Here is a 27,713-nt window from a genome sequence, read left to right as displayed (position 1 = left end):
ATTAAAAGAGAATTGAAAAGGGAGTCATCTAAAATTATCTTTTGGATTAGTAGAAAGTCTAATCTTAAGACAAAACTAGACAATAAGGCATAAGTCTGGGTTCTAGTTCTGCCTCTGTCTCTGATCCTCGGTGCCCCCATCTATAAAGTACAGGAGTTAAGCTATATTTGAGTTTTTTTGATGGCAGAAACTATCCCTTATCTCACAGGACCCATAGCAGCTGGCATAGTTAGAGTTCTTTCAGCCACAAGCAACAGAAATCCCGATGCTCCAACCTCCCTCTGTCTGTCTTCCCTGCTGGCCTTAGCCTCTAGCTTTCATCCTAATTTGTGCTACCTCATAGTCATAAGATGGCTGCTTCACCTCCAACCCTCAACTCCATATTCCAGGCAGGCTGAAGGAGGGAGCATCCAGGAGGAGCAAAGCCATGATCAAGAAAGCAGAAGTTTTCAGGTTTTATTTTAGTGGCTGGATTTGTGTCATATGGCCACCTTTGGTCATATTGTCCCTTGGTTGAGGAAATGGATATTGGGTAGACATCTGTTAGACACCTCTAAATGCTTAAAGAGGGAAAGAAGGGAAGGAAGGAAGGAAGGGTGAACCCCTCAGATGCCTTCCAGCTCTGTGGAACTGTGATAAAAGAAAGTTCATCCTCCTTTCTCTTACAGAGCTCCGTGCCCAACAGCATGAATGTTACATTTTTTCCATAAAAGGGCTTTTCTGTGAACTTCTACATGTTGAGGCCACTTTTGTTTTTACTGGCAAACGTATTCCAGGGGAATGAAAGTTCACCGTGGTGCAGATGTATATTTAAGTCCGACAGGAGGCATAGGCAGGGAACCCCATGGAAAGGGAATGTTTGAAAAGGGGAAGCAAACGTTCAGCCCGGGGAGGTCACAGAGAAGTCTCAGGAAGAATGTGTCAGGTGCCTTCCAGCTAGAGCCGAGAACAGGAGGTGGCCTTGGAGCTGGTCTTACTTCTTTCCAGCTGCCCATGGCCATGAGCGAGGACCGCCTCTTTCACGTGGCCTGCCAGCACCCTTCCTAAATGCTGCACCCAAGGCAGTGTTTCTTCCCTTTATGACCGGGCCTGACTTAGCATTTTCCCCATCACTTTCTATCTGGGTGGCCTCGGACAAGTGTCTTAACCTCTCTGATCTGTATTCTCATCTGTATAATGGGTTGAGGATAACACCCACTTCATGGGATTGTTATGAGGGTTACGTGAGTTAATATGTGTAAGCTCACAGAGACTTTCTTGGCATGTAATTGCTCAATTAAGGTTGTCGCATCATCATCATCATCCCACATGAGTGGGTCAACAGAAGTTGACACCCGCCCAGTCCATATTGGGCAGCTTTGGAGTAATTATCTCATTTTTGCAATGGTCAGATAGAATCGTTCAATATTATGAGATTTTGGATCCCAGTGAAGTTGTCCAGAGACAGAAAATTATTTTGACCACGGTCTTGAATCTGTGTTTTTTGAGAGAGGGCATTGGGAAGGTGTTCATGGGCCTTGCTGGTGTGGAGCAGGTGTTTGCCAGCATGGCCCTTCCCATGGGAGCTTTGCTTTTGGTTTTATACAACTCCCGGGACACCCTTCACATCAAAGTCATCAAAGGCTTACAAAGTCTTTAGGACCGTTCTCAACATATGGCGCTAAAGTGTCCTTTGAAAAAGTGAAGAGCCTTCTTATAATAGGGCTGCTTCCCATATGCCCACGCATACACTTCCAAAAGCCACGATCCCCATTGAAACTTACGTTTATTCGTTCATTCAACAAATGTTTGTTGACATCTTCTGCGTGCTTGGCATGATTCCAGACACTTGAGGTGCATCAAGGAACAAAATAGACAAAAAATCTATTTTTGTGGTGGCAAAGACAGACAAAAGCCAATATAGGTAATAGATTCAATAAGTACATTATGTTGTAGGGTGATAAATGCTATGGGTGAAGAACAAAGTAGAGTTCTCAGGAGGACTAGTGGTGGGGCTGTCGGGACAGGAACTTACACCTTTCCATCATGTGGTCAGGCTGGGTCTCACTAAGAAGGTGACAGTGAGCAGTTGATTCTTTCAGCCATCGAGTATTGGTAGACTCCTGTTATGTCAACTCTTTCATTTCTTCATCAACAAATATTGAGGGCATGCTGTGTGCCAGGCACTGTGCCAGGTGCTTAAAATTAACATTCTCTCATTTCATCACAAGTATCTCGTGATGTATTAATATTTCTCCCATTTTGTAAAAGAGCAAATTCAGTCCCAGGGAAGCATAGTGACCTCCAACCAGGGAGTGGAAGAACCTGGTTCTGAATCCAGGTCTGAGTAACTCGCAAGTGTACGCTTCTTACCACTTCAGTATACTAAACAGATAATTGCACTCATTAAATGATTGCAGTTGTGATCATTGCTATGGAGAGGATACAGGGGGCTTTGAGGAACTATAACTGGGTTTGGGGAAATACAAAGAAAAATAATCCCACGTATGGTTTGGTTATTGCTGGGTAACCACCCCAAAACATAGTGGCTTAAAACAGCAACAAGATATGATTCCTCACAATTCTTGGGTTGACTGGGTTCAGCAGGGGGTTTTTCTGCTCTTCCTGGTGATGCCTGGGGTCACTCCTGCACCACATTCAGCTGAGATGTCTGGAGGGTTGTCCTCACTCACCTGGCAGTTGGTGCTGCTGTAAGCTGGGCACCTTGATTCTCCTCCATGTGGCTTCTCTTCCTCCAGGTGTCTAGTCTGCTTCCTTAAAGCATGGCAACCGGGTTCCAAGACAAAGAAGGTGGAAAGTACCAGCTCTCTTAAGGCCTGAGCTTGGAAGGTCCAGAACAGAACTTCTGCTGCATGTTATTGGTCAAAGCAAATCATAAGGCCAGCCCAGATTAAAGGAGAAGGGGAGGAGGAAAAGAGGCCCAGCCCTCGATGGGAGGAATAGCATCTGCACACAGAGTTCAGAGAGATTCCTGGCAGCCATCGGGGTGGGGCAAAAGAAGCTTTACAGTTGTGAGTATGTGGAACACAGGGCTTATTCTTGTATTAGTATTCATTATTGTATTATTTTCCATACAAACAACTGTAACCCTACTTTGGCCCCACCCTGTATTTGAAGGTAAACCACCACTCTCTTTAAAACTTCTTTTACGTTTTTAGAGTAGCTGGAAGGCAGTGTTACCATGGATTTGTCATGGGAACAGACTTCTGTCTGGGGCTTCCCCGTTCTTTTCCCCAACTTTTTCTTCTCAACATCTACATAGTAATGAAATTGCTGTTGAAGCCAGAGACTTTTCTCAGAAAATTGGCAGGACTCTGTCTTTGGGAGTTTAGTTTGGCTTCAGTGGCATCTGAGGGTTTGGGAATAGCCTGGGGGTGTGCTCAGCTGCTATAACAAAGACCAAAATGAACGGTGGTTCAGCAGGATAGTAGTTTCCTTTTCTCTCATGTCACAGCCTGCGTGTTAGCAGCTCTGCAGAGTTAGGGGCCCAGACCCCTTCCGTCTTGTTGCTCCACACTCCCTAGTTGCTGCCCTCACCTACATGTCCCGGGATGGCTCACATCAGGCCTAGTCCATCCAGCGGGAACGGGAATGAGGGGGAAGGAAAGAGCCATACCTTCCTTTGAAGAGTACAGCCCAGATGTTGCATCCCACACATCTCACACAACCCTGGCTAGACCTTAGACATTGGCCACACCTAGCTGCAAGGGAAGCTGGGAGATGTAGTATTTATTGAAGATGGCCATGGGCCCAACTCAAACTTGCAAGCTTTGTTACTGTGAGAGAGAAGGAAAGAACAAACACTGGGGACAGTTACCAGGCTCTGCCACCCGTTGCCGATGAGGGGAACCAGCTTGTGGAGGTGCCCAAGGATGACAGTGCCCAAGTCCGTTGTCATCTCTGCACAGAGCAGCCGGCTGCAGGCTGCCCACCGGAATGCCCAGTCCTCTCGGCATAAATGTCCAGTGCGTGAGCTTTGATGGCAGGTCCCTATTGGGGGGGGGGGGTCCAAGTCGTCCTAGCCAAGTGCGGAGTCAGAGCCGCTCTGCTTTTTCTGGGCTAGTCCTCCCATCTGCTCCTAATGTGTCACAAAGTGGCCTCAACCACTAGCAGCCCAGCCCAGGGCCCGCTCCGGGCCAGGTTTGTCGCTAAGAAAGGTGCCACCGCTCCTCTGCAGATTGCGAAGGTGAGCTCACAGCTCACAGCCTGGCGCGTTCCTGACGGAGAAGCAGGACGAGCGAGCCTACCGCTCACAGTTGTGCGGCCCCAGCTGGGTCCTTCTCTGAGCTCCACTTTCCTCACCTCTAGGAGGGTCGGGTTAGCGTGTGGTACCTCTTTCCTCCGGGCCGTTGTGAAGACAGGCCTTAAATCCCAGGGGGCCCATTTGCTCTAATTCGTGTATCTTTCAAAGAATATGATTTTTCTCTTTTAGGAGCTTAAACATTAAGCTTTTGTCTTTGTTAATTCTCACTCAGGGATATTTTTCCATTGATTTTTAGAGAGAGTGGGAGGGAGAGAGAAAGAGAGAAACATCAATGTGAGAGAGACACATGGATTGGTTGCCTCCTGCGTGACCCCGACCAGGGCCCGAGACCAACACCTGCAACCCAGGTATGTGCCCTTGACAGGGAATTGAACCTGCGACCCTTTGGTCCGTGGGCCAACACTCTAACTGCTGAGCCACACCAGCCAGGGCAAATGTTATGTTTAATCCCCCTGAATATCGGCCAAGACTGTAAGATCCTTACGGGCAAGGACCGAGTCGTTCATTATCTGTTGTATCCTCAGTGAGTAATACAAAGCGTGAATGGATGAGTGAACGAGCGAATGATATGAGGCTCCTGGCCTGGGGGCAGCAAACACAGCCCACAGGAACAGGACAGGTGTACAGCTGAGTCGAGTGGGCTGAGCCTAAGAACATGGGTGACCCTGCTGTGTTTTCCTCTCCGTTATTTTTGTCAGAGACAGTACTGTGTGAGTGTCCTGTGGGGGCTGTCACGGAGGACCACACACTTTGTGGCTTAAGAAAACACGAATTCATTATCTCATGGTTTTGGAGGTCAGAATTGAAAAGCTAGGGGTCAGCAGGGCCGTGTTCCTTCTGGAGGCCCTGGGGGAGAATCCGTTTCATCTGGAGGCTGCCCTCATTCCTCGGCTTGTGGCCCATCCTCTGCCTTCGAAGCTCATCATCCAACCTCCACTTCCATGTCCATTTCCTCTCTCTGCAGATCCTCCCCCTTCCTCCCTCTTATTAAAACGTGGTGACTACAGTGGGCTCACCTGGATAGTGCTAGTGAACCTCCCCTTCTAGAAATCCTTCATTTCATCTCATCCGAAAAGTCCCTTTTGTCATGTAAACTAACATATCCCAGGCTCTGGGGACTGGGACATGGACATCTTGGAGGAACATTGTTCAGCCAACCATAGATGCACAGAAACATTGTTTTAACTGCAAGAAAGATATTAGACCAAGGATAGTAGGACTTGTCCTTAGTGTTGGGGAGGCAGTAGGGAGGGGAGGGGAGTGTGGTCACACACGCCATCCAAGTGAATAAACATTTCTCGTCTGCAGTGTAAGCTTGCTTGTAAGAAAATAGGCCCCATTTCCAGAGTGTCCCTCACATTTTTGTTTAAACTGGACTTTTATATAAAATTATTAACTTGTTGTTGTTTTTTAAATATTACACAGCAGTTCCTGGCAGATGACATGAAATGCACCAGGTCAGTCTGCTGATAGAGGGTACTGAATGTCTGTCCGTATTTCGCCTCATTCTCTCCCAGCAGAAGGGAAAAGCAGCATGAGAACAATAAGTAAAACGGTGCTGAGCATGGACGACGTTTGTTCCGGCGTTTCTCAGTACCAGATGCAGCTCTCTGCATGTTACATGTATCAATTCATTCGAGTCTCACAACAACCCTATCAGCCAGGTGCTCTTTTTAATGCCCATTTTGCAGATGGAAAGATTAAGACACAGGGCTTAAGTAAGTTGCACAGGGTCACATAGCCAATAAGTTGCAGATTCAAATTCTGTCGGTCAGAATCTGGGTTCTTTTTCCTTTTCTTAACCTTCATGTTAAAAGAAGTTTAGACATACAGAAAAGTTGCAGAGACAGGGTAGAGAGCTCCCATGTGCCTCCCTCCTGCCCCTGTGTGAAATCTTACAGAACCATAGTGCAGTCGTCCGAAACAGGAAATTAACGGCAGTGCAATGCTGTTACCTGGACTACAGACCTTATTTGCAATTCACCAGTTTTTCCACAAACGTCCGTTTTCTATTCCAGGATCCGATCCCGGATCCCACATGGCATTTCGTTGTGGTGGCTCTCTGGTCTCCAGCCGTTCACGACCTTGACACTTTGATGGATACTGGTCAGGCATCATGTCAAATGGCCCTCAGTTTGGGTTTGTCTGATGTTTTCTCGTAATTAGATAGATTGAGGTCGTGCGTTTGGGGCCAGGAGACCACACAAGTGATGTCATACCCTCAGTGCATCTTATCTGGGGCTGCGTGACCTCGGTCTTTCTTTTTACCGGTGATGTTAACCTTGACCCTCAGAGTCCGTGCCCTGTAACCCCTTGGTTAAATGATTTCCTTGTGTGGAGAGAGGGGAAAATAGAAACACAATATTCTGTGGGGCTCGTGGTCAGGCCTCGTCTGTCCCTTGGGCTGACATCGTACACACAGTGTATTTTGTCAGTGTGACACCCCCTCGAGTTTTAAGACAGCCTTACAAACACCCACTGGCGATGGTGGGAGTGGGGAAGGATGATACTCAAATCCTGGAACTTTGGAAATCATTTAAGCTACAAAGATTGGAAAAGCTGACCAGAGAAGGGGAAATAAATCCAGCCGAGATGAAAGTCACGGTCCGCAGCTGCTCGGACCATCAAATCTTTAAAAGCAACGTGAGGTTTCAGGGCAGAGAGTGAATTATGGCTGTGAGGACCAAGGACAAGACGGCTTTGATCTAACGTGGGAGACATCTCAAGGGAAGCTGTGGTCTTGGTGTAAGTTATTCCCACATCCTCCTGGGGTGCATTAGATGGACCCACTTGGAATTTACAGGTCTGCGGAAGGAACTCACTCCTAATGGTAAACACTTGAGACAGGCAGCTTGGTAAGTGGAGGGCGGAGTTGACATTGGGAGAGAGCGAGCCCCGCGCTTCTGCGGGGGTACCTGAGAACAATGCACCGTTTTACGAGGCTCTTTGCCCGTGAAGTCGGACAGATGTAGGATTTGTGATCTCGTGAGGTGTTTGAGGATTGCCATGGGAGGTCATTTTGGTGAGCACTTGACCTCCCCATTTGAAAAAGTATCAATTTGGAGAAGCTTGTCTTGACTGCCAGGAAACTTTAGACCAGAGGCTGTACTGAGGCTTTTTGGATGGCCACCCTGTCACAAACCAGATGTTGGCCTCTGTGCCCCGGGCCAGCCCCTGGCCTGCAGCAGATTCTCCCCTCGTTGCTGAGGTCTGGCTGCCAGCAGCATAAACGGGCTCTCTACAGGCCTTCGCCCGTGCAGAGCCGCCGGGCCGCGCCTGGCTTCACAGAACGTGATCAGAACAGCCGGGCAGGTGGCCATCTGTGCAGAGGGGTCGGGCCCTGTGCAGCGGCTACGACAGCTGGGTGCACACTGGGAGCAAGAGGGAGAAGGGGACTTTAGCTAGGTGACATCAGACACCCTCAGAAACTGTCCATGAGCCTTCCAGTGGGGTGGAAATTCCAGCAGGTTGGAAGTAGAAGAACACAGAGATGAAAAATAATGGGCCCTCGAGTCCAGTGGTCCTGGGTTCGAATTCCAGCTCTGCCACTTCTGATCTCTGAGTTACAGATTGCTTCACCTCTCTGGGCTTCGATCTTGACGGAAATGCCCAGCCTTCCCTGGCCACCCCACGTCCCTAGCTCCCATCCCTGCTTTGGTGGTCTCTGGCTCCTGTCCCCATTTAACACACTTCTTACATATTTGTTCCGTCATCCACTTCCCACCAAGATGTCAGCTCGCTGAGGCAGGGATTTGTGTCTTCGTGACCATTGCTGTGTCCTTAGTGCTTCGGACAGACTGGCACGTAGTAGGTGCTCAGTAAATACTGGTGAAATGATGGAAAAGGGATCACAAGAGAGCTTACTGTGTTCCGTTCTTGTCGGGTGGGGGATGAACTAGGGTCACCAAGGTAGGGAACTGGCACCCCTCCTGCCACACGGTAGGAGCTCGATCATCAGAGACCCCCATGGCCCATTCCCTCTCTTTTCAAATGTATTCATTCACTAAATAAGCTGCTGAGTGTTTGTTATGCGCCGAGTTCTGTGCAAGAAGCTGAAAATAGCGCCAAGAACAAGACAGACATTCCTTTCTTTTTTTTCAAAAATTATTTCCGGAGACCTGCCTACTCTTCTAGACACGGGGCCGGAACAGTGAACCGAAGACGAAGCCCCTGCTCTCATGGAGCGTGCGTCCCAGGGGGAATGAGGCAGACAGTCACTGTGCATCTGAATACATAAGCTGCCCAGCTGGTGTGGCTCCATGGTTGAGCGTCGACCCATGCACCAAGAGGTCACCGGCTCGATTCCCAGTCAAGGCACATGCCCAGGTCGTGGGCTCGATCCCCAGTGTGGGGTGTACAGGAGGCAGCCAGTCGGTGTTCTCTCTCGTCGATGTTTCTGTCTCTCTCTGCCTATCCCTTCCTCTCTCTCTAAAATCAGTAAAGAAAACAATTTAAATACATAAGGTGATTTCAGAGGGTAGTGGGTGCTGCCAAATGAGAAAACAAAACCAGGGTGATGTGTAAGGTGTGGCTGGAGTGGGGGAGGCGTGGTCAGGGACTGTCACATCTGAGCCGAGACCTGACTGAGGAGGAGCAGCCAGTGTGCCAGGGGTCAGGGCCTCTACCTGTGCTCCCCAGTCTGGCACCGTCGGCGTCACCTGGGAGAGGGTTAGAAATCTCAGGTCTCACCCTGAACCTGCAGCAGCTAGTCCTCAGCAGGATCTCCGGATGATTCCCGGGCGCATCACGTTTGAGATACACTAGGCTGGGTCCAGGGCAGAGAGAGGAGCAAACGTAGACACGCTAAAATGATGTTCCAGACGGCCAGGCCACTGGAGGGAGGCGATGTCGGGGACGGGGGCGGTCCAAGGGCATCTGTGATGAAGGACCACAAACTGGGAGCTTTCAAACAACAGACATGCTTTCTCGTGCAGTTCCGGAGGCTCCGGGGGAAGCCTTCCCTTGCCTCCCCTGGCTCTGGTGGTTGCCAGGAGGCCTTGGTGTTCCTCGGCTTATAGAGTCATCGTCCCAATCTCTGCCTCCTCCTTCACGTGGCATCTTCCCTCTGTGTGTCTGTGTCCAAATTCCTCTCTTCTTGTGAGAACACAAGGCATTGGCTTAGGGCCCACGGTAACCCTCTGTGACCTCATCTTAACTTGATTACATCTGCAAGGACCCTATTTCCAAGTAAGGTCACATTCATTGAGGGCTAGGGCTTCAATATATCTTTTTAGGGGACACAGTTGAACCCACAGCAGGGTGGACAGGTGGGGCTCCGTGAGGTCAGAGAAGAGGCAGGGCACTCCGTCCTGTGGACACAGGGAAGAGGTCGGGATGCAGTGGGAAGCCAGAGGGGCTCTTACTGATCTGAGAAAGGGCTCTGGGTAGCTAAGACGATAATGGATCGAACCAGGGTCAGGACAGATGCAGGAAAATCAATGAGGAGACAGCAGAGCCCAAGCAAAGAGATGGTAGAGGTATGGAGGTGGAGGAGATGGAGGAAAGTAGATAGACTTGCAGGGTATTTAAGAGGCCCTATTCGCAGAAATTGACGAGGATATTTAGATCTAGGGGGAGGAGTACCAGGAATGATTCCATCATCCATGCTATTCTTTCCACAGACAGTTTTGGCCTATCTGATCTGTGAAAAATGTGTGTGTTCTCTTTTGTGAGGTGGGCAGGTATGTAAATGCTCAAGAGCCCTCGTGGTGGCCAAGGGGCTGCAGCAGCTCCAGCCTCTATGCCAAACAACATCTGCAGATTTCCTTCCATTTGGATGTGTTTAGCGCAGATGCACACCCCTAAAGCAATCATGATGGTCAGCGAGATGCGATGCACTGATTGGTCCAGGTCCCGTACTCCATCCCCTTGCCAGGTTTCCACCAGGACAGTGTGAGGCATGTCTAACCTCACTGCTTTCCCTGGACACTATATCGGTGAAATCGCCTTCCAACATCTATAACTTGTCTCAGAAATTCTGATCTTTATGGATGACCATTCCCTAGCATCCCTCCAGAGGAGATCCTTCGCAGTTAGAATTTGGTCTTGGGATCCACTGTGACCCCCTAATCTGTCTCCACGGCACTGAGTCAAGAAGTTAATCCTTCCCTGTGTTGTATCAGATCATGTCACTCCCCTGCGTAAAAGTCTGTAACTGGGATCTGTCGCTGCAATCAGAGATACATGCCAGTGCCTTGCTGTGACTCCCCCTGCCAAGCCCTGCATGATTCACCCCCGGAAGACCTCTCTGACCGCATCGTGGATACTGCCCACACACACGCGCACACACACACACACACACACACACTTTCTCTCCATTTCACTCACTCTTGCTTTCTTTGTATCCCTCCCACCTCGGGGCCTAATGCATTTTGCTGTGTCCCTCAGCCTTGCATGCTCTTTGCCCAGACCTTCGTGTGGCCGGCTCCTTCCCATCCATTTAGCTTCTACTCAACCGACCCCTCCTCTAAGAGGCCCTCCGCCCGTCAGCCCTCTGCACGACTGAAATGAACAAGTAGCAGCGTGCAGTCTGCGCCCAGAGCAGCCTCACGATGCTGCACGTGGCCTTCTCCACCTCCTCTGCAAGTGGGGGTCCACCCGTGACAGCCTCCTCCTCCGCGGCATCATTGCCCTCCCTGGCCCCCTGCTCCCCCAGCTCCCAGCATCACTCCGACTCGTGTGGCAGAGACACAGTGACAGGGCAGCCTATCTGAAATGGCCTTCTCAGGAATGCGGATTGTTTTATTACCAGTTAAATATGCTTTATGCTACCTGTGAATGAGGCCATTGTGACATTTAGCAACTGATTTGATTAAACACAGATGTGGGCTGGACTCCACGTGGAGCAAAGATGCAGGACGGGCTCTGGGTGCGTGTTTGGATTGTTAAGATGGCAAAATGGACCAGACGACTCGGTGTCAGCCAGACGGATGTGGGCGCCTCTCTCCCTGGCACGTGGCCCATGTGGCACTGGGGGTTTCAAAGCCCAGAGCTCAGTCTGGGTCCCCAAATCCTTTGTTTTCATTCGGGGTCCACTGTTCGCTCCTCGCCAACTTGTTTTGTGTTTTTATTTTCACCTCCCCTGAATGTTTTTGTTCTCGTGAATATACAAAAGGGTGACTCAGTGGAGGACTAGCAGTGTTAACATCTCCAGTGGTGATTATAACACAAAGCATTGGAATCCCAGCTACTGTCCACTGAACACTTGCTCTGGGCTGGGCCCTGCCCCTTACATGCTTGTCACACAGAAGCCTCATAATAAACCAGATAAACTGTGCCTAGTCCCATTTTACAGATGGGGACACTGAGGCGTGGACATTTCAACCACTTGTCTGTAGTCACCAGGGCAAATGACCAATTATGTGTGGATGCTGCGTTGTTTTCCACCCCCTCCAGGCTCTCAGGTCCAAGAAGACAGGGCCTAGTTCTTTCTTGAGATAGGAATCTTGGTATATACCAGGCACTCAGCAGAGATTTCGTAAATGGATGAGTGAGTGCCCGAATGAATGAACACAGCAGTAAAGGGCGGGGCCAGGGCTCGGCCTTCACCACTTTGTGTTCTGGGTAAAGAAAAACGGAAAAGTTGACCTATGAAGATCTGCTGTTTGCCCCGTTCTGGAGCCTGGGCCGTGGTTGGGGTCTGTGAGTGTCTGGGTTTCGAATGGCTCACCTCTCTCTCCCGACTGGCTTTTCATTTTAAGCATTAACTGCTGACTTCTTTTTCTGCTCCTCCTCCCCCCCATGACACATCCAGACCTTTTTCCCTGGTATGTCTTCAGCAATTTGATTTTAACACTGGCATCAGTAAGACTTAATTCAGGGGAATGAATACATTGCGTGTCACCATGGACGCAGGGCGGGAGGGCCCTTTGCTGTGGGGAAGAAACTGTGAGACGGGTTCCAAGCAGGTGACAGAGAGAGGAGGGGACGCTTGCTCACTGAGCGGGTCTGTGGGGCTTTCTCGGTACGGCCTGGGAGGGCATGTCACACCTGGGGGTGACAGTGAAATCAGGTCGACCTAAGAAAACGGAGGCAGGCATTGACCTGTGTGGTGGAGATTAAAGAGGATGAAGCAGGCAAAATGGCTAGCCCTGGGGAAGGTAATAAGTGCTCAATAAACGGGGGCTGTGGTCATGATCTGTCCAACTGCTAAATGCCAATAACCGAGGCTTCTAGGGGCTTTGATTGAGGTACAGCCGAGCTTGGCCCGGAAAACAATGGGGCTTTCATGGTGACTGTCAGCATGTCCTTGAAAAGAGGAGGAAATCCAGGAGGCAACACACCCAAGGAGGGATAAGAGCGCGAGTCCCCAGTAGCCGGAGAAATGTAAATTAGAGACAACAGAGGAGACAGCATGTTAGTCCTGTTAGGACAGCGGAAATCAGCGACAGGGATTATGCCATCATCTGTTGGGGGAGGGGGACATGGGAACTGTCAGCACAGCAGGTGAGAATGCTCTCGACCTTAGGGAACTGAGTCTGTGCCACCTCAGGACCACAGTCCCACTGCTGGTAACACAGCCCGAGGAAGCTCACAGGCCCGCAGGGGGCAGGTCCAGGGATGTTCACGGCCACCTGGTGGTGGGAGGAGAAGGCGGGATTCCGCGGGATCTCCCGGACAAGAGAGATGAAGAGACACCGAGAATGCCCACGAGGGAGGCCTGGGCAGCTGCCAGGGCCACAGCAACATGGAGGGAGCCTGAGAACTTAATGCTGGGCGAAGAAACTAAGGAGCCATATGAAATGTAGCACGTAGAATTTACAGCAATTATACACCTGCCCACAAAACACTACTGCCCTCTTCGTAAGAATACGTCCAGCTAAGGAGCGTTCTCCCCTGCGGAGCGATGGAGACTGGGAGGAAGTAAATAGAAAAGACAGATCTTGGGTGGACTGATGGCAAAATGTGCCCCTGAACTTGAATTAACATTAGCACCTAATGTTTTTGCAGAATCACCAGAGGGGTTGAGGGGCTGCCGTCACAGGTGCCCTGACATTGCTGGAGGCACAATTCCAGGGACATAAAGACTCCTTCTGTCTCTTGTATAAAATGCATAGATCCCAATCTGTGAGCTCCAGGGGGCAAAAAATAGAACTGACTTTCTTTCTGGCATTTCACCACAACTTCTATTTCGAGCCGCCCTTCCCCTGGGCTGGTGGGAAAGTTTCATCTTAGTCTTTCGGGGCTTTCCCCAAACACTCCAGAATGTTGGCCAAGTGCGTTGTGGTGCCAGGGGCTCGTCCGGTCCTGCCTCTGTCGCTGGGACCCAGGCTGCTGCTGAGTCATCCACTCTCGGTCCATGAGGCCCCTTCTGGTCTGGGGCCCTTCGCTGCTGTTTCTGCCTCGTGGTGGGCACAGGGATCCTTTGTTCTTCCTGCCTGGGCCAGAGGTCACACACTGGAAATCCATTGGCCACATCCACCCTGCCAACATATTTTTGTTTGTTTTTGGTTTGTCCAACTATTTTATATTCGTTGCCTACATTTAAAAATTGGGAAATTTCATGTACAAACTTAGATTTTTTACTTCTCTGGGAAAATCAGAAGCCCTGGATACATGTGACTCTAGGTGCCGGAGGTTGGCTGGAGCTGAGTAGCACTTTATCAGTTAGGAATGCTTTTGGCTGCGAGTAACAACAAGCCCAGCTAACATTGGTCTAAACCATAATAACAGTTATTGTGTATTGAGCAAGAAGTCTGGACCCCAAGGTTGGTTTGGCGGCTCAATTATATCTTCAAGAACCAGGTTGTTTTCAGCCTTTCTCTCTTTCAGCCTCAGCATGGAGGCCTTTTCCTTTTATACTTGTGACCTCATGTCCCAAAACGGCTGCTGTAACTCCAGGCATTACATCCTCACAAAATCCAGGGGAGGAGCCAGCAGGGGAATAAAAGAAAAGTCTTTCCCAGAAGCCAATTGGCCAGAACTAGACCGTATGGCCATCCTGAAGCTGCAAGGGAAACTGGGAAAGCAAAGAAAGAAGCTAGCAAGGCAGAAAGGGGTTGGGGATGCCAACTAATGTGTGCTACAAACTGTCGCCCCCTTCGATAGAAACCATGCACTCCAGTTTGCCTCAGTCCCCGCCACCCCCTTGGTCCTACCTCTGAAGCCCTGTGTCATTCACCATTTATCACTGCGTATGTACCAGCCCCTTCCCTCACCTGCTGGGCCCGGAAGGTTCTGAGCTCGGCCTCTTAGATCAGTGCTCACAGCCTCTTCTCGTCTGGGGGGTCTTGCTGCTTTCTCAGCACCTGTGTGTGGGTACAGAGAATAGAACCCCTCTGCCCAGGACTACATGCTCACCCTCATCCCCTTTCCCTGCCCACTCCTTCCCCTCCCCTCCCGCCCTACCCCATTTCTCTAGCCGGGAGAATTGCCACCGCCCCCATATTATTAAGGTATTCGCCTACATCAATCTGATTCTTAGTTGGACCTCCAGCAGGGGTCAGTTCACAGACTGTTCCTGGCCTGTGATACATGAATACGGAACTCAGAGTAAGAGTGAGAAACTTTCACGGCAATTAGACGTCGCCCCGACATCCACACACGTGATCAGGGGCTCCTCCCAGCACAGGGGGTAGACAGTTGGGGAGCTGTCGGGTCACACGGTGAGCTGCCTGTGGCATGCGCGGTGAACCCACATCTTCGTCCCAAAGAGTTAAGTATGGAAAAGCTAGCCCCTCGCCCTGGCCCTGTGGCTCACTTGGTTGGTCACTGTCCTGTGCACCATTGATTGTCATTGCGGGTTTGATTCCCCACCAGGGCACATGCCCGGGCTGTGGGCTCGGCCCCCAGGAGGGGGCGTGCAGGAGGCGGCCAGTCCATGTTCCCCTCTCACGTGGATGTTTCTTTTTCTCCCAACTCCTTCCTCTCTCTCCAAAGATCAATTTTAAAGATATCAGAAAATATTTAGAAAAAAATAATAATTAGTAAATAAATAGTAAACTACAATGAAAAAATAAAAACCAGTCCTTCACAGACAGATTGAGAAACATGAGCCTGTCCCAGAAATTACTCCCAGACACTGGGGCCTAAACTTGGAAACAAAGAGCTGGATGACTCTTGTCTGCTGTCTCCTCTGCCCACCTGAGCATCCCAGCTCAGGGTCCCTGAGCCCAACATGACAAGGGGAGAAGTCCCAGTGTGGATCAAAGCACGGCCCTGCCACGCCGGCCTCCCTCCCCTAACCGCGGACCTGCCCACCTCCCACTTGTGACCGAGCTGAGGGGCCACCAGTGGGGGAAGGACGCGGGAAACATCATCCACCTGGGGGCGCCGCGGAGCGCTTGCTCCGCAGAGAAGTGAGGAGACGGTCCTCGGCATCCTCTGTACATCTGTCTCCCCATTAAATGTGCCCTTGTACATATGGCACCCAGTTGTCTGACGCACCCAGTAAACTCTGCTCTGGAGTTTGCCAGGCCCTGAAGTGCCCCTAATTGCACACCGGGCACCCGGTTGGCAGTCCTCCTCCCACGGGTGGGTGGCCACCCTTTTCCGCCATTACAGCAGGTCCTCGAAATACGTTGTTATAGCATTGATGAGAAAATAACAGATCAATTCCCGGCCGGGCCCCTGTCTATGGAGTTTGCGCTGTCTCCCCGTGTCTGTGTGGGTTTCTCCGGGGACTCCAGTTTCCCCCCACACCCCACGGACGTGCACCTGAGGCGACCTGGCGTGTGTGCACGGTCCCAGGCTGAGTGAGTGTGTGCGTGGCCCGGGGACGGAGGGCGTCCTGTCCAGGGTGGGTCCCGCCTCGCACCCTGAGCAGCCAGGATTGGCTCCAGCACCCCGGCCCTGAACTGGGAGAAGTGGGCTGGGAGAGAATTCTCTCACTTGTTTTCATTCATCTTTCCTAAATGTATGGATAGCTCACATTTATTTCAGTATTTGCTATTAGAAGTGTTTGTTTAGGGTCTTTATTTAGAAGTAGCGATGTTTTTGCGACCAGAAGTTCGCTGTAGAAACGTCCTCTTGTTCTATCAGTTAGCCCGTGGTCTAATTGGTTTCGTTATACGTTGTTTTGCTTAAAGTTGTCGTCTTCGGCTCAGATGCTGTCGGGCAAGCCATGGCACTTTTCCAACACCGAATGTCTGTGGGGGAGGACGATGTCCACCTGGGAGGGTCCACAACAGCCTCCAGCCGGTCACTGCATCGCAGCTTCCGGCATGAGGCCTTTTCTTGGTGCTGAGGGCCACCTCCGGGCACTGTCCCCCGGTACTTCGCATACGCACTGTGCTGAGGGATTCGGGTTTTCCCTTCACAGCGTAAAATATAGTAACAGTGAATCACTTGAATGTTCATTCAGTGGGGGAAATGTCACCCAGAGGGGGCAAAAACTGATTCAGGGAGGGGGCAGAAATATCCTCCTCTTTTTCTGTGTCAAGCACAAATATATGTAAATACCTGAACAGATACACAGTACATCTGTGATATTAAAATGTCATAGGGGGAGGGGTGGTTTCAGGGGGAAATGTCAGAAAGGACGAGGGAAGAGGAACAGCAAAATGAAAAAAGATTGAGAAGCAATGACATTTTTTAAAAGACACACAAATTACAAGGCCTGAATTTTTTATTAGCACCTTCAGCAAGAAATAGAAGTTTCTACACACGGGCGCTTGATTTCTGTAGTTGTCTCATCACGGACTGGTAACGAACAGTTTGCAGGCAGGCTCCCATCCACACCCCACATTTCAGTAGTCCCCTACCGTGCTGGTGCATCACTGTATTTGGGTCTTTCTGGAATTAACTCCTCTTGTATCCATGTATCTATTCACTCCATTGTGTTCTGTCTCTACGCTCTGTACCTAACAAAGCATCAGCTCCTTACTTACCGTCATATCTAAAACAGTGCCTGACAGTAATATTTGCTACATTAATAGGAAATGATTATTGGATGAATGTATGAATGAATGAATGAATCCACTTGAAAAGTGTTTTACTAAGCCAGGCATCAACAGTCTACTTTTACTTAAAACCCAAGAAAACCAGTCAAGCAAGAGAGAAAAAAATAATTCTCAGCTACGACATATAAAAAAACAGGGTCTTCAACAAGAAAGAAGTGTATCTCTTTCTCACCTAAAGTCCAAACTGATTGGCAGTTCTGGTCTGCTAATGTGGCAGAGGTCCAAGCTCCCTCTGTCTTGCTGTTCTCGGCAGGAGCCCTGCCCTTTAAAAGGCACAACCAGGCCCTGGCCGGTTTGGCTCAGCGGTTAGAGCGTCCGCCTGTGGTCCGGAGAGACCCGGGTTCGGTTCCCGCTAAGGGCATGTACCTCGGTTGCAGTTTGTCCCCGGCCCTGGTTGGTCGTGCGTGTGGCAGCCACTCGATGTGTCTCTTTCATGTCGATGTTTCCCTCTCTCTCTCTCTTCCGCTCTCTCCCTCCCACTCTATCTGTGCAAAAAATGGAAAAATGTCCTCAGGTGAGGATTAAAAAAAAAAAAAAAGGCACAACCAGGGAGATGCTCACATTAATCCTTCTCTCCTTATCTAGAACTCATCACATGGCCACACCAGCCACCAGGGCAGCTGGGAAATATAGTGTTTATTCTAATCAGCTACATGCCCGGCTTCAAAGCAGAGGCTCTCTTAGTATGAGAGAGAACGGGTGAGTGGATATTGGGAGGTCCCTAGCAGGACCTGCCACCATCGCCCTAAAGGAGGATGTTTTCCTCTGTCTGCCCTCGCCTTCCTTCCCCAGCCTTCCCCAGCCTTCCCCAGCCTTCCGTGTGCTTCCCACCAGCCAGATGGCGCGAGAAGTCAGTGCTCAACAGGCCGGCTCAAGGCGAGTCCGTCTACATAACCCTCCAGGGACCACATGCTGTGGTACAAGATGTCTGGGCCAGGTGCTCTCCCTCCTGGGTCCTCTCTGGCAGGGGGTGGCTCGCTCACTGCAAGGGGCTCCGTGACTGCCCACAGCAGACTGCAGTTTGCTCAGCTGTCCATTCTTCAGATGCCCCTGGGTCACAAAATGAAAACAAACAAAAGGCTGTTTTGGACAAAGAATACCAAAGTAGGGGACGGTGGCCTGCCCTAAGGCATCATTTAGAAGGTTGACACAAAAGAAAATGGAAATCCGGGCAGAAAACACTGCCTCCAGGAGACTTCCGAAGGCAGGTGTGTTCCTAAGTTTGGGCAGGGAGGATTGCCATGGCAACCAGGACCCCAAAAATGACCTCGAATGGAATATGCTGGCCTAAACCTTCTGTCAGATGTGTCTGGACAGGCCATTAAGGACAGAATGGGAGCCCACCAGGCCACACTGTGATTTCTGGGCCTGAGCCAGCCCCCACGTCGTGGAGATCAGGAGGGGAAGCCCAGGTGAGCCACGTTCCTGGTTCTCGTCTCTGTATCTGCTAATTCCTGCTCATCCTTCCGGAATAACTTGGATGTCGTTTCCTCCAGGAAGTCTTCCCTGGCCCCGCCCACCCCAGGCGACATTACAGAACCCTCCCCTGTGTCCCCAGGCTTCCAGCGACAGCTCTTACCGGCAGCTCACTTGTCCACTGCCTTCCCAGTGCCCCCCACTTGGTCCCCGCACCCTCACACGTGGTTGTAGTTTATTTTGTAGATTTGGCTTTGGAACCCTTTCATATCATAAATAAAAAATAATATAATATTTTATATAATTATAAAACACATTCGAAGAAGTAATTCCAATAATTTGGTAGCAAACTTGTTAACGAACCTAATTGTACTGGGGTGGGCAAAAGTAGGTTTACAGTTTTTTACAGTAAGTTTACAGTCGGTTTGTTCATTATTCTATTATTTATTTGTGTATTTTCATACGAAGAACTATAAACCTACTTTTCCCATTCCTATATATTGAGTTGGTGACATAACAACACAGACAGGAAACTTTATTTACCCAGATTTTTACTCTTTTCTTTTTCTTTTTCTTCCTGATATTTCAAGATTCCTTTTGTTTTTAAATCTCCTGTCTCAGGACCTTCCTGTGCCCATTCTTTCAGCGTAGATGTGCTGTGACAGGTTCTTGGTTTCCCGTCACCTGAGAATGTCTTGCTGTTCTCTTCGTTCCTGACAGATATTTTCTCTGGATACAAAATTCTGGGTTGACAGTCTTGAAAAATGTTGCGCCACTTCCTTCTGGCCCATAGCAATCGACAAGCTTATTCTAAACATTGACCTGTAAATGCCAAATGTATACACAGAAGCCAAAAGAATCTCGAAAAATAAGAACAGAGTTGGAGAACTTACACTGCCTGGTTTCAGAACCTACTGGAAAGCTACAGTAATCAAGACCGGATGGAACTGGTATAAGAGAGAGAGCTGTGGAACAGAATAGGCCAAAAAAGAACTCACACTTATTGTCAATTAATTTTTGGTAAAGGTGCCAAGTAAGTCAGTGGGAGAAAGGATAAGCTTTTGACGGTGGTGCCGGAACTTCGGGATATCCATATGCATCCAGGTCAGTTTAGACCCTTCCCTCACACCATACACAGACATTAATTCACATGAGAGCATACCTAAATGTAAGAACTAAAATTATAAAATTTCCAGAAGGACACATAGGAAAGAATTTTATATTAATGACTTTGGGTTAGGCAGCAAGAGCTATAGAAGAAAAAATTGATAACTGAAAAACATTTGTTCTTCAAAAGACGCCATTAAGAAAATAAAGCTACAGCCCTGGCCAGTTTGGCTCAACGGTTGGAGCGTTGGCCTGCGGTCCGGAGAGACCCGGGTTCGGTTCCCGCTAAGGGCACGTACTTCGGTTGCAGTTTGTCCCCGGCCCTGGTTGGTCGTGCGGGTGGCAGCCACTCGATGTGTCCCTTCACGTCGATGTTTCTCTCTCTCTCTCCCTTCCTCTCTCTCCCTCCCACTCTATCTGTACAAAAAATGGAAAAATATCCTCGGGTGAGGATAAAAAAAGAAAATAAAATAAAGCTACAGACTGGGAGATAATATTTTCAAATCATATATCTGATAAAGAACTTGTGTCCAGTATATAGATAAGGAACTCTTACAGCTCAGTAATGAAGATAAACCTAACTATTCTTTCCATGGGCAAAAGATGGGACTAGATCTTCATCAAAGAAGATATGTGACTGGCTCATAAACCTTAAAAATGCCCAACATAGTCATTAGAGAAATACTTAAAACCACGATGAGATACCTCTATATACCTGCTAGAAAGGTTGCAGTAAAAAAGACTGAAAGGGGACGTGCTGGGGGAACTGGAACCCTCATACGTTGCTTGTAGGAAGGTAAAATGGCACTGCCACTTTGGAAGACAGTTTGGCCCTTTCTTTGAAAGGGAAACATACTCATCACATGACTCCACAATGCTACTCCTAGGGATCTGCCCCAGAGAAACCAAAACATCTATCCACACAAGGACGTGTGTGCAAATGTTTATAGCAAAATTATCCATAATAGCCAAAAACTAGATGTGTTACATCCATACTGTGGAATACTATTCAGTAAAGAAAAGGAATGGACTGCTAGTGCACATTAAGACATGGACGAGCTTCTAAAGCATTGTGCTAAGGGAAAGAGGCCAGATAAAGCACATGAGTATGATCTCATTTCTATGAGATATCTAGAAAAAGTGAGACTCTAGAGTCAGCAATAGGTTAGTGGGAATGGGAGTTGACTGAAAATAGGCATATGGGAACTTTAGGGGTGATGGAAAGGTTTTAAAACTGCATCATGGTGACAGTTTTTTACGTTAAAAATCATTCAGCTGCCACTTAGAATGGGGGAATTTTTACAGCATATAAATTATACTAAAAAAAAAAAAAAAGCATTTTTTGCAATAGCCAAAAGATAGAAGCTACACCAGTGTCCATTGGTGGATGAATGGATAAACAAAATATGGTCTATCTATATACTATAAAATATTGTTTAGCCTTAAAAAGGAAGGGAATTCAGCCCTGGCCAGTTTGCTCAGTGGTTAGAGCATTGGTCTGTGGACCAGAGAGTCCCAGGTTTGATTCTGGCCAAGGGCACGTACCTGGGTTGCAATTCATCCCCAGCCCTGGGTGGGATCGTGCGGGTGGCAGCCAGTCGATGTGTCTCTCTCACATCAATGTTTCTCTTTCTTTCTCCCTCCCGCTCTGTCTGAGGATAAATGTAAAAATATCCTCGGGTGAGGATTTAAAAAAAAAAAAGGAAGGGAATTCTGACAAGTGCTATAACATGGATGAAACTTGAAAACATTATGCTAAATGAAATAAGCCAGTCACAGAAGGACAACCACTGTATGATTCCATTTACAAGAGGTACCTAGAGTCAGATTCATAGAGACAGAGTAGAAGGTGGGTACCAGTGGCTGAGGGAGGGAGGGGTATGTGGGAGTTTGTTTAATGGGTTAACAGTGTCAGTTTTGCAAGATGTAAAAGAGTTCTGGAGCCGGGTGGTGGTTATGGCCACACGACGTCGTGAATGTACTGAATGCCACGGAACTGTACACTTCAAAATAGTTAGAACAGTACATTTCATGTCCGTGTCCCCAATTTTTTAAATGAATAATTTTTTAAAAGCACAATTATCGAGCACCGGACACTGTGTTATATACACCATCTCATTTATTTCTCACCACAGTTCTTGGAGGAGGTATTTGTTTTATTCATTAATTGTCAGAACTGAGGTTCAGAGATTTGGGAACTTGCCAGGGTCACAGGTTCCATCCCAACCCGTCAGACTGCAGTGGCCCCACCTTTCTGCTGTACCCTTCTCCTCCACGTCCCCCTGTGACTGTGAGAAACCTCACCTGTACCCTGTGCCTTTTCCCCACAGGCACGGCGGGGATCTATCAAGGAGCCAACGGACTGACCAGCGCGGCCGGATTCGGAAGTGTGCACCAGGTAGACCAGTTCTCCGTTCTTTCCTTGAAGAGTCTCCTTCAATCGGGGCACCCAAAATGCCTCCTCCTGCCCACAACCCTCCTACCAGACATCCAGTCTCCCGTTCCCTGGGTTTGGACACCGCAGGGGAGATCGTGTGAATGGCCATCGGAAAGATCCAGCGTAGAGGCAGAGGAACTGGATGACAGAGGCAGGGTTATGTGTTACACACTGACCCGAGCCCAAGGACCATAGACCGCTGAGGCTCGGATATGGGAGCGCAAGCGCACCTGCTCCTTCACTGACCATGAGCTTCTCAAGGGTTGAAAGCATCCCGGTGTGGCGCTCCCGGCACACAGTGGGGGCTTTATGAATGCTGGTTAAATCGGGCTAAGTCCGCACTGTACAGGTGAATGCTGGTTAAATCGGGCTAAGTCCGCACTGTACAGGTGAATGCTGGTTAAATCGGGCTAAGTCCGCACTGTACAGGTGAATGCTGGTTAAATCGGGCTAAGTCCGCACTGTACAGGTGAATGCTGGTTAAATTGGGCTAAGTCTACACTCTACAGGTGAATGCTGACTCATACTTGGATTCCCTTGGTTTCACCTAGGGAGTGAACTCAGAATGAACCTGCTGAGGGAGTGCGGGCACACTGAGCTATCTGTTCGCCTTTGCTCTCAGTGTAAAATTTTCGGGACAAAAGATTAACACGCTTTCAGGCTCATGTTAAAACTCCCCGAGGTAGACGGGCTTTAGGAATATATAACATATTTAAATACGAGGACTGCACTATTTCTCCAGTGAGCTGAAGACTCCAAATGACTTGAACCTTGGAATATGTGAAAATTGTTTCACATATTTTTGTATCGTTTTCAGTGTACTCTATACATAGATCCAATATTCGTCAATGAAGGAGTACTTTTTAAGGCATAGTTCTTTCCTCTGGGTGTTTGTCAATGGGAGCTTGTCAGAAACACAGACTCCCTTCCACCCCTAGAAGTTCTGATTTAGTAGGTCTGTGCTAGACCCCAGATGCTGGACTTCCCATGAGCTCCTGGCAGGGCTGAGAAGCGCTGGTTTCTGGTGACAATGAAGCAGAATATTTGAAACAGTGACAACTGTGGGAGAGCTGGATGTCTGGTTGGTTTGCAAAGCTCAGTAAAGGGAGTTGGCATCCTTTAATTTGATCTCCAAGACCCCCTCATAGAAGATCTGGATTCCTAAAGCCACGTGGGCACTGCTGTATTTGCACCCCGTAGGAGCCTAAAATGTCCCCTAGTCTCCTGGGCATGTGGGCGTGTAGTCTTTATTACTCATTCATTTGTTCATTAACATCCAGTGTTTATTGAGCACCTGTAGGTGCCCGTCACTGTCCCAGTGCCAGGGATGCAGCAGTGAGCGAGACGGATGCTTTTGGGCTCACACCCCTGTTTCTCAGGGTGCACCTGCTGACCTCCAGCTGCCAACCTCTGTATCCCTGGGCCCAAGGGTGTTTTCTAGAATCAATGCATAGGGCAGGCAGGAAGAGCCAGGGAACCGAAATTCCCTGGGAGCAACTCTCGAAGACTGGCTGGAGTTGGCATGTGAACAGCCCTGCTACCTTGCTCCTTGGAGAGATCCTTCGAGATACTATGTTGCACCATCGCAGCATTTCCCCGGGAGAGTTCGCTCCAATCCCCACCTAACAGCCCGTGGATTGGCTGCTTTCCCCTCTTCCTTCACTACCTCATTCCCCACTCCCCAGCTAGTATCTCTTTCATCCCCATCCTTCGCTTGGGGTCTGCCTCTGGGGCAAGTCCCTGCCCTCACAGAGCATTTATTCTAATGGGAAACAGACAGTAGAGCCATCCCATGGGGCCCCTCACCTTCATTAGCCTGTGACCAGGACACCTTCCTCACTCACCTGTGTGTTTCCTTTTCCAGGACTATCCTTCCTACCCCGGCTTCCCTCAGAGCCAGTACTCCCAGTATTACAGCTCGTCCTACAACCCTCCTTACGTCCCAGCCAGCAGCATCTGCCCTTCCCCCATCTCCACGTCCACCTACGTCCTCCAGGAGGCATCGCACAACGTCCCCAACCAGAGTTCTGAGTCGCTTGCGGGTATGTACAGTCACTGTCACGAGGTCCTTCATTGCTGTGGTCTGAGCTCTTACCGGAAGGAGGGACTGGACATGGGTCTCAGTTGTAATGAACTGGTCACCCAAGGGCTAAATCTAGCCTTCAGATATACTTTGCTGGCCAGCCTTTCTGTATGTGTTCAATTGCACCCATATTGAAAAGTCAGAAATTTTTACCTAGAAATTCCAATTTCAACCTATGGAACCCACCTAGATTATGAGCAACCCTTGGGAGCGTCTACCTCCTGGCCCCTTGGTGATGCGTATCCCTGTGCAGCTAACTCATCAGCCTGCGGACTCGTTCATTCATTCTATAAGTCCTCTGTGCACATGTCTTCTCTTTGATGAGATGATTTGGGCTTGCCCACGTTAAATGACGCAGCAGCAGTAAATTAGAACATCCAAATGGAAAGAAATATCATGGACTTTTGTCCTTTTTTTTTCTTGTCTGAAACCTACTGATGCTACAGAGCTCTGTTGAGCTAAGCTAGCATGATGGCGTGTGGACATTCATTCAGTAAATATTCATTGGTTGATGGTTGGAAAAAGAACCATAGGGAAGACCCACCTCTTTGCTTCCTGGGGTTCTTGGTGCCCTTGTATTTTTCTTCCATGGGGATGAATAAGTTGTCCTTGGGTTTATGGAGACAACATGGCCAAGCATTTTTAAGTCAACTTTTGAGGAAATCGAGGACTTGAGCATTGATTTTGGTCATTATGATCTCATTACAGAGTATTTCATGAACACACCATATCCATTTAACAATTCACAAATTGCTTTCCTTGAAAGGTATGAAATTTAACAAACTTTTTTTTTGGTCATAATCCTGAAGTCTCTGACCATTGTGCTTTTCAGAATGTGGCCTCCCCAAACTGGGTTCAGAAAGGAAATATCAGGAAATCTTCAAGTAAATGTCCCTGTCTATCTATAATTTGATGGTGAGCTGGATTCCAAAGACTTACTTCACAAGCATTTGGGTTAGATGGGAAGGTCATTATCGTTCCCCATCAGGAGCAAACATAGAGGCTCTTTGAAACGTTTCTTTATTGTTTCCCCCTGTTCTTCATTTATCCCTTGGTCTAAAGTTCAATGATAAGTGGTTGAGATTGTTTTTACTGTGAGTGTAACAAGCTCACATAAATTCTAACGACATAAGTAATTGTCAGCTACAACCAAGATTTCTTGTCTCCTTCCCCCAGCATTCGTTATAAAGGAAGAGTATTACGCATGCATGCACGCACACACACACTCATGCACGCTCTTAACATGTCCCATAAAAACTCCACTTTTGAAATTATTCGGGATCTCCTTGAGTGGATGGTTCCAAACCCCAGCAGCTCAAGAGGTCTGTGCATTGCGGCGAGATCACGCTCACTCTGCATTTCCTCGTGTGCTTCTCCTCGCTCGCCCCAGCCCGCTGCAGAGCAGTCTGCATGGACGTGCGCTAACACTATATGAAGCCCCAACAATTTGCAGATGATTGCCGGGCAATTTGCTGATGGGAAGGGCAAAACCTGAACATCTGACCTCACCCAAGAGAAAAGACAAATCAGTAGTGGTGGCTTAAGAACATTTTTTCGTTTTAAATTTTTAAGTATGATACAAATATCTAAAAAGAAATGAGAGGATTTTTTTTTTAACTTCTTAGATCATTTCCTCTAGTCAATTGAAGGAGAACATTTTTTTAAATCTCTGAAGAAGAAACTTGGAAGGCTCTTCCCCTCAGTTTGGCAACCTCTAACAATATTAAAAAATACATGTACTGTTTTTCTACACGTAGGAATTTATTCTGAAGATAAATTCCCACATAGGTCCCAAGACTTAAGTGAAAAGAATATCTCTTGCAGCAGCAGCTCAGCAAAAGACTGGAAACAACATTAACAGGAGTCGGTTGAATGATTTATGGTGCACCCACCAGTGGCATACTATACGTCCATTAAAAAGCGTAAGCCAGCCCTGGCCGGTTTGGCTCAGCGGTTGGAGCATCAGCCTGTGGACCAGAGAGTCCCAGGTTCGGTTCCCACTAGGGGCACATACAAAAAAAAAAAAAAAAAAGTTTGCCCTGGCTGCTTTGGCTCAGCAGTTAGAGTGTCAGCCTGCGGTCCAGAGAGACCCAGGTTCGGTTCCCACTAAGGGCGCATACCTCGGTTGCAGTTTGTCCCCGGCCCTGGTTGGTCGTGCAGGTGGCAGCCACTTGATGTGTCCCTCTCACATCAATGTTTCTCTCTCTCTCTGTTCCCCTTTCTCCCTCCCACTCCACCTGAACAAAAAATGGAAAAATGTCCCCGGGTGAGGATAAACAAAAAAAGCGTAAGCCAGTGGTGACTCAGATGGTTGGGCATTGTCCCATGCACCGAAAGGTCACTAGTTCAATTCCCCATCAAGGCACATGCCCAAGTTGCAGGCTCGATTCCCCAGTAGGGGGCGTGCAATGTTCCTTTCTCACATTCAGGCTTCTAGCTCTCTCTCTCTCTCCTGTTCCCTTCCTCTCTCTAAAATCAATTAAAATCTTCAAAAATAAAAAAGTGCCTTGGCCAGTTTTCTCAGTGGTTAGAGCATCCGCCCACAGACCAGAGGGTCTTGGGTTTGATTCCAGTCAAGGGCACGTACCTTGGTTGCAGTTCAATCCCCTGCCCTGGTTAGGGTCATGTGGGGGGCAACCAATGGTGTGTCTCACATCGTTGTTTCTCTCTCTCTCTCTCTCTCTCTCTCTCTCTCCCTCCCTCTATCTGAAAATCAATGAAAAAGTGTCCTCGGCTGAGGATTATAAAAAAGCTAGGTATATGTGTACTAGTATGGATCTCTGAGTGATTATGAAAGGTGGAGAACAGCAAGGTGCAGAACTATGTACATAATACGATCCTGGGTTTTTTTAAGTGTAAGTATACCCATGTTTGCACAGGAAATTTCTAGAAGGATTCAAAAGCAACAGTTACCATTTTCTCTGGGGAGGGAACCAGAGTGGAGAGAAAGGCCTGGATGTCACAATCTGTAGTCCACTCCGACCCATGACAGCAAAAGACACAATTTCTATTTACAAGTACACATGAGACATTTACCAACATAGACGTATTCTGGGCCTTAAATCACGTTTCATTACATTTAAAAGGATTCAAGTCATGCAAATAATGTTCTCTGAAAACAGTAGAACCAAATTAGAAATAAACAGCAGAAATGGTTTTGGAAATTTTCCAAACACTTGGAAGTTAAATAATAGACTTTTAATAACCTGCGTGTGATGGTTAATTCTGTGTGTCAACTTGACTGGGCTCCGGGATGCTCCCATTGCTGGTAAAACATTATTTCTGGGTGTGTCTGGGAGGGTATCTCCAGAAGAGATGAGCATTTGAATCAGGAGACTCAATAAAAAAGGTCACTGTCACCGGCGTGGGTAGGCTTCATCTAATCCACTGAGGGCCCGGATGGGACAACAGGCAGAGGAAGGGCAACCTCATTGCTTCTTGAGGTAGGACGACCATCTTCCCCTGACCTCAGACACTAGGGCTCTTGGCTTTCTGGCCCGTGGACTC

At 48.6% G+C, this 27,713-nt stretch overlaps 1 protein-coding gene across 2 annotated transcripts in view; it reads left to right on the top strand.

Moving 5' to 3' along the window:
* EYA2 (EYA transcriptional coactivator and phosphatase 2) overlaps positions 1–27,713 on the top strand; it is a 221,686-nt gene that overhangs the window by 125,925 nt on the left and 68,048 nt on the right. For both annotated transcript variants that reach the window (XM_036244581.1, XM_036244582.1), the window contains 2 exons: positions 22,017–22,084; positions 23,988–24,165. In XM_036244581.1, the coding sequence (XP_036100474.1) occupies positions 22,017–22,084; positions 23,988–24,165 (246 nt within the window). The remainder of the gene's footprint in view (positions 1–22,016; positions 22,085–23,987; positions 24,166–27,713) is intronic.

Source organism: Molossus molossus, unplaced genomic scaffold (genome assembly GCF_014108415.1).
Source record: "Molossus molossus isolate mMolMol1 unplaced genomic scaffold, mMolMol1.p scaffold_m16_p_6, whole genome shotgun sequence".
Lineage (NCBI taxonomy): Eukaryota > Metazoa > Chordata > Mammalia > Chiroptera > Molossidae > Molossus > Molossus molossus.
Note: the sequence above shows the minus strand (reverse complement) of the source record. Positions and strands in the feature narration are given on the sequence as shown.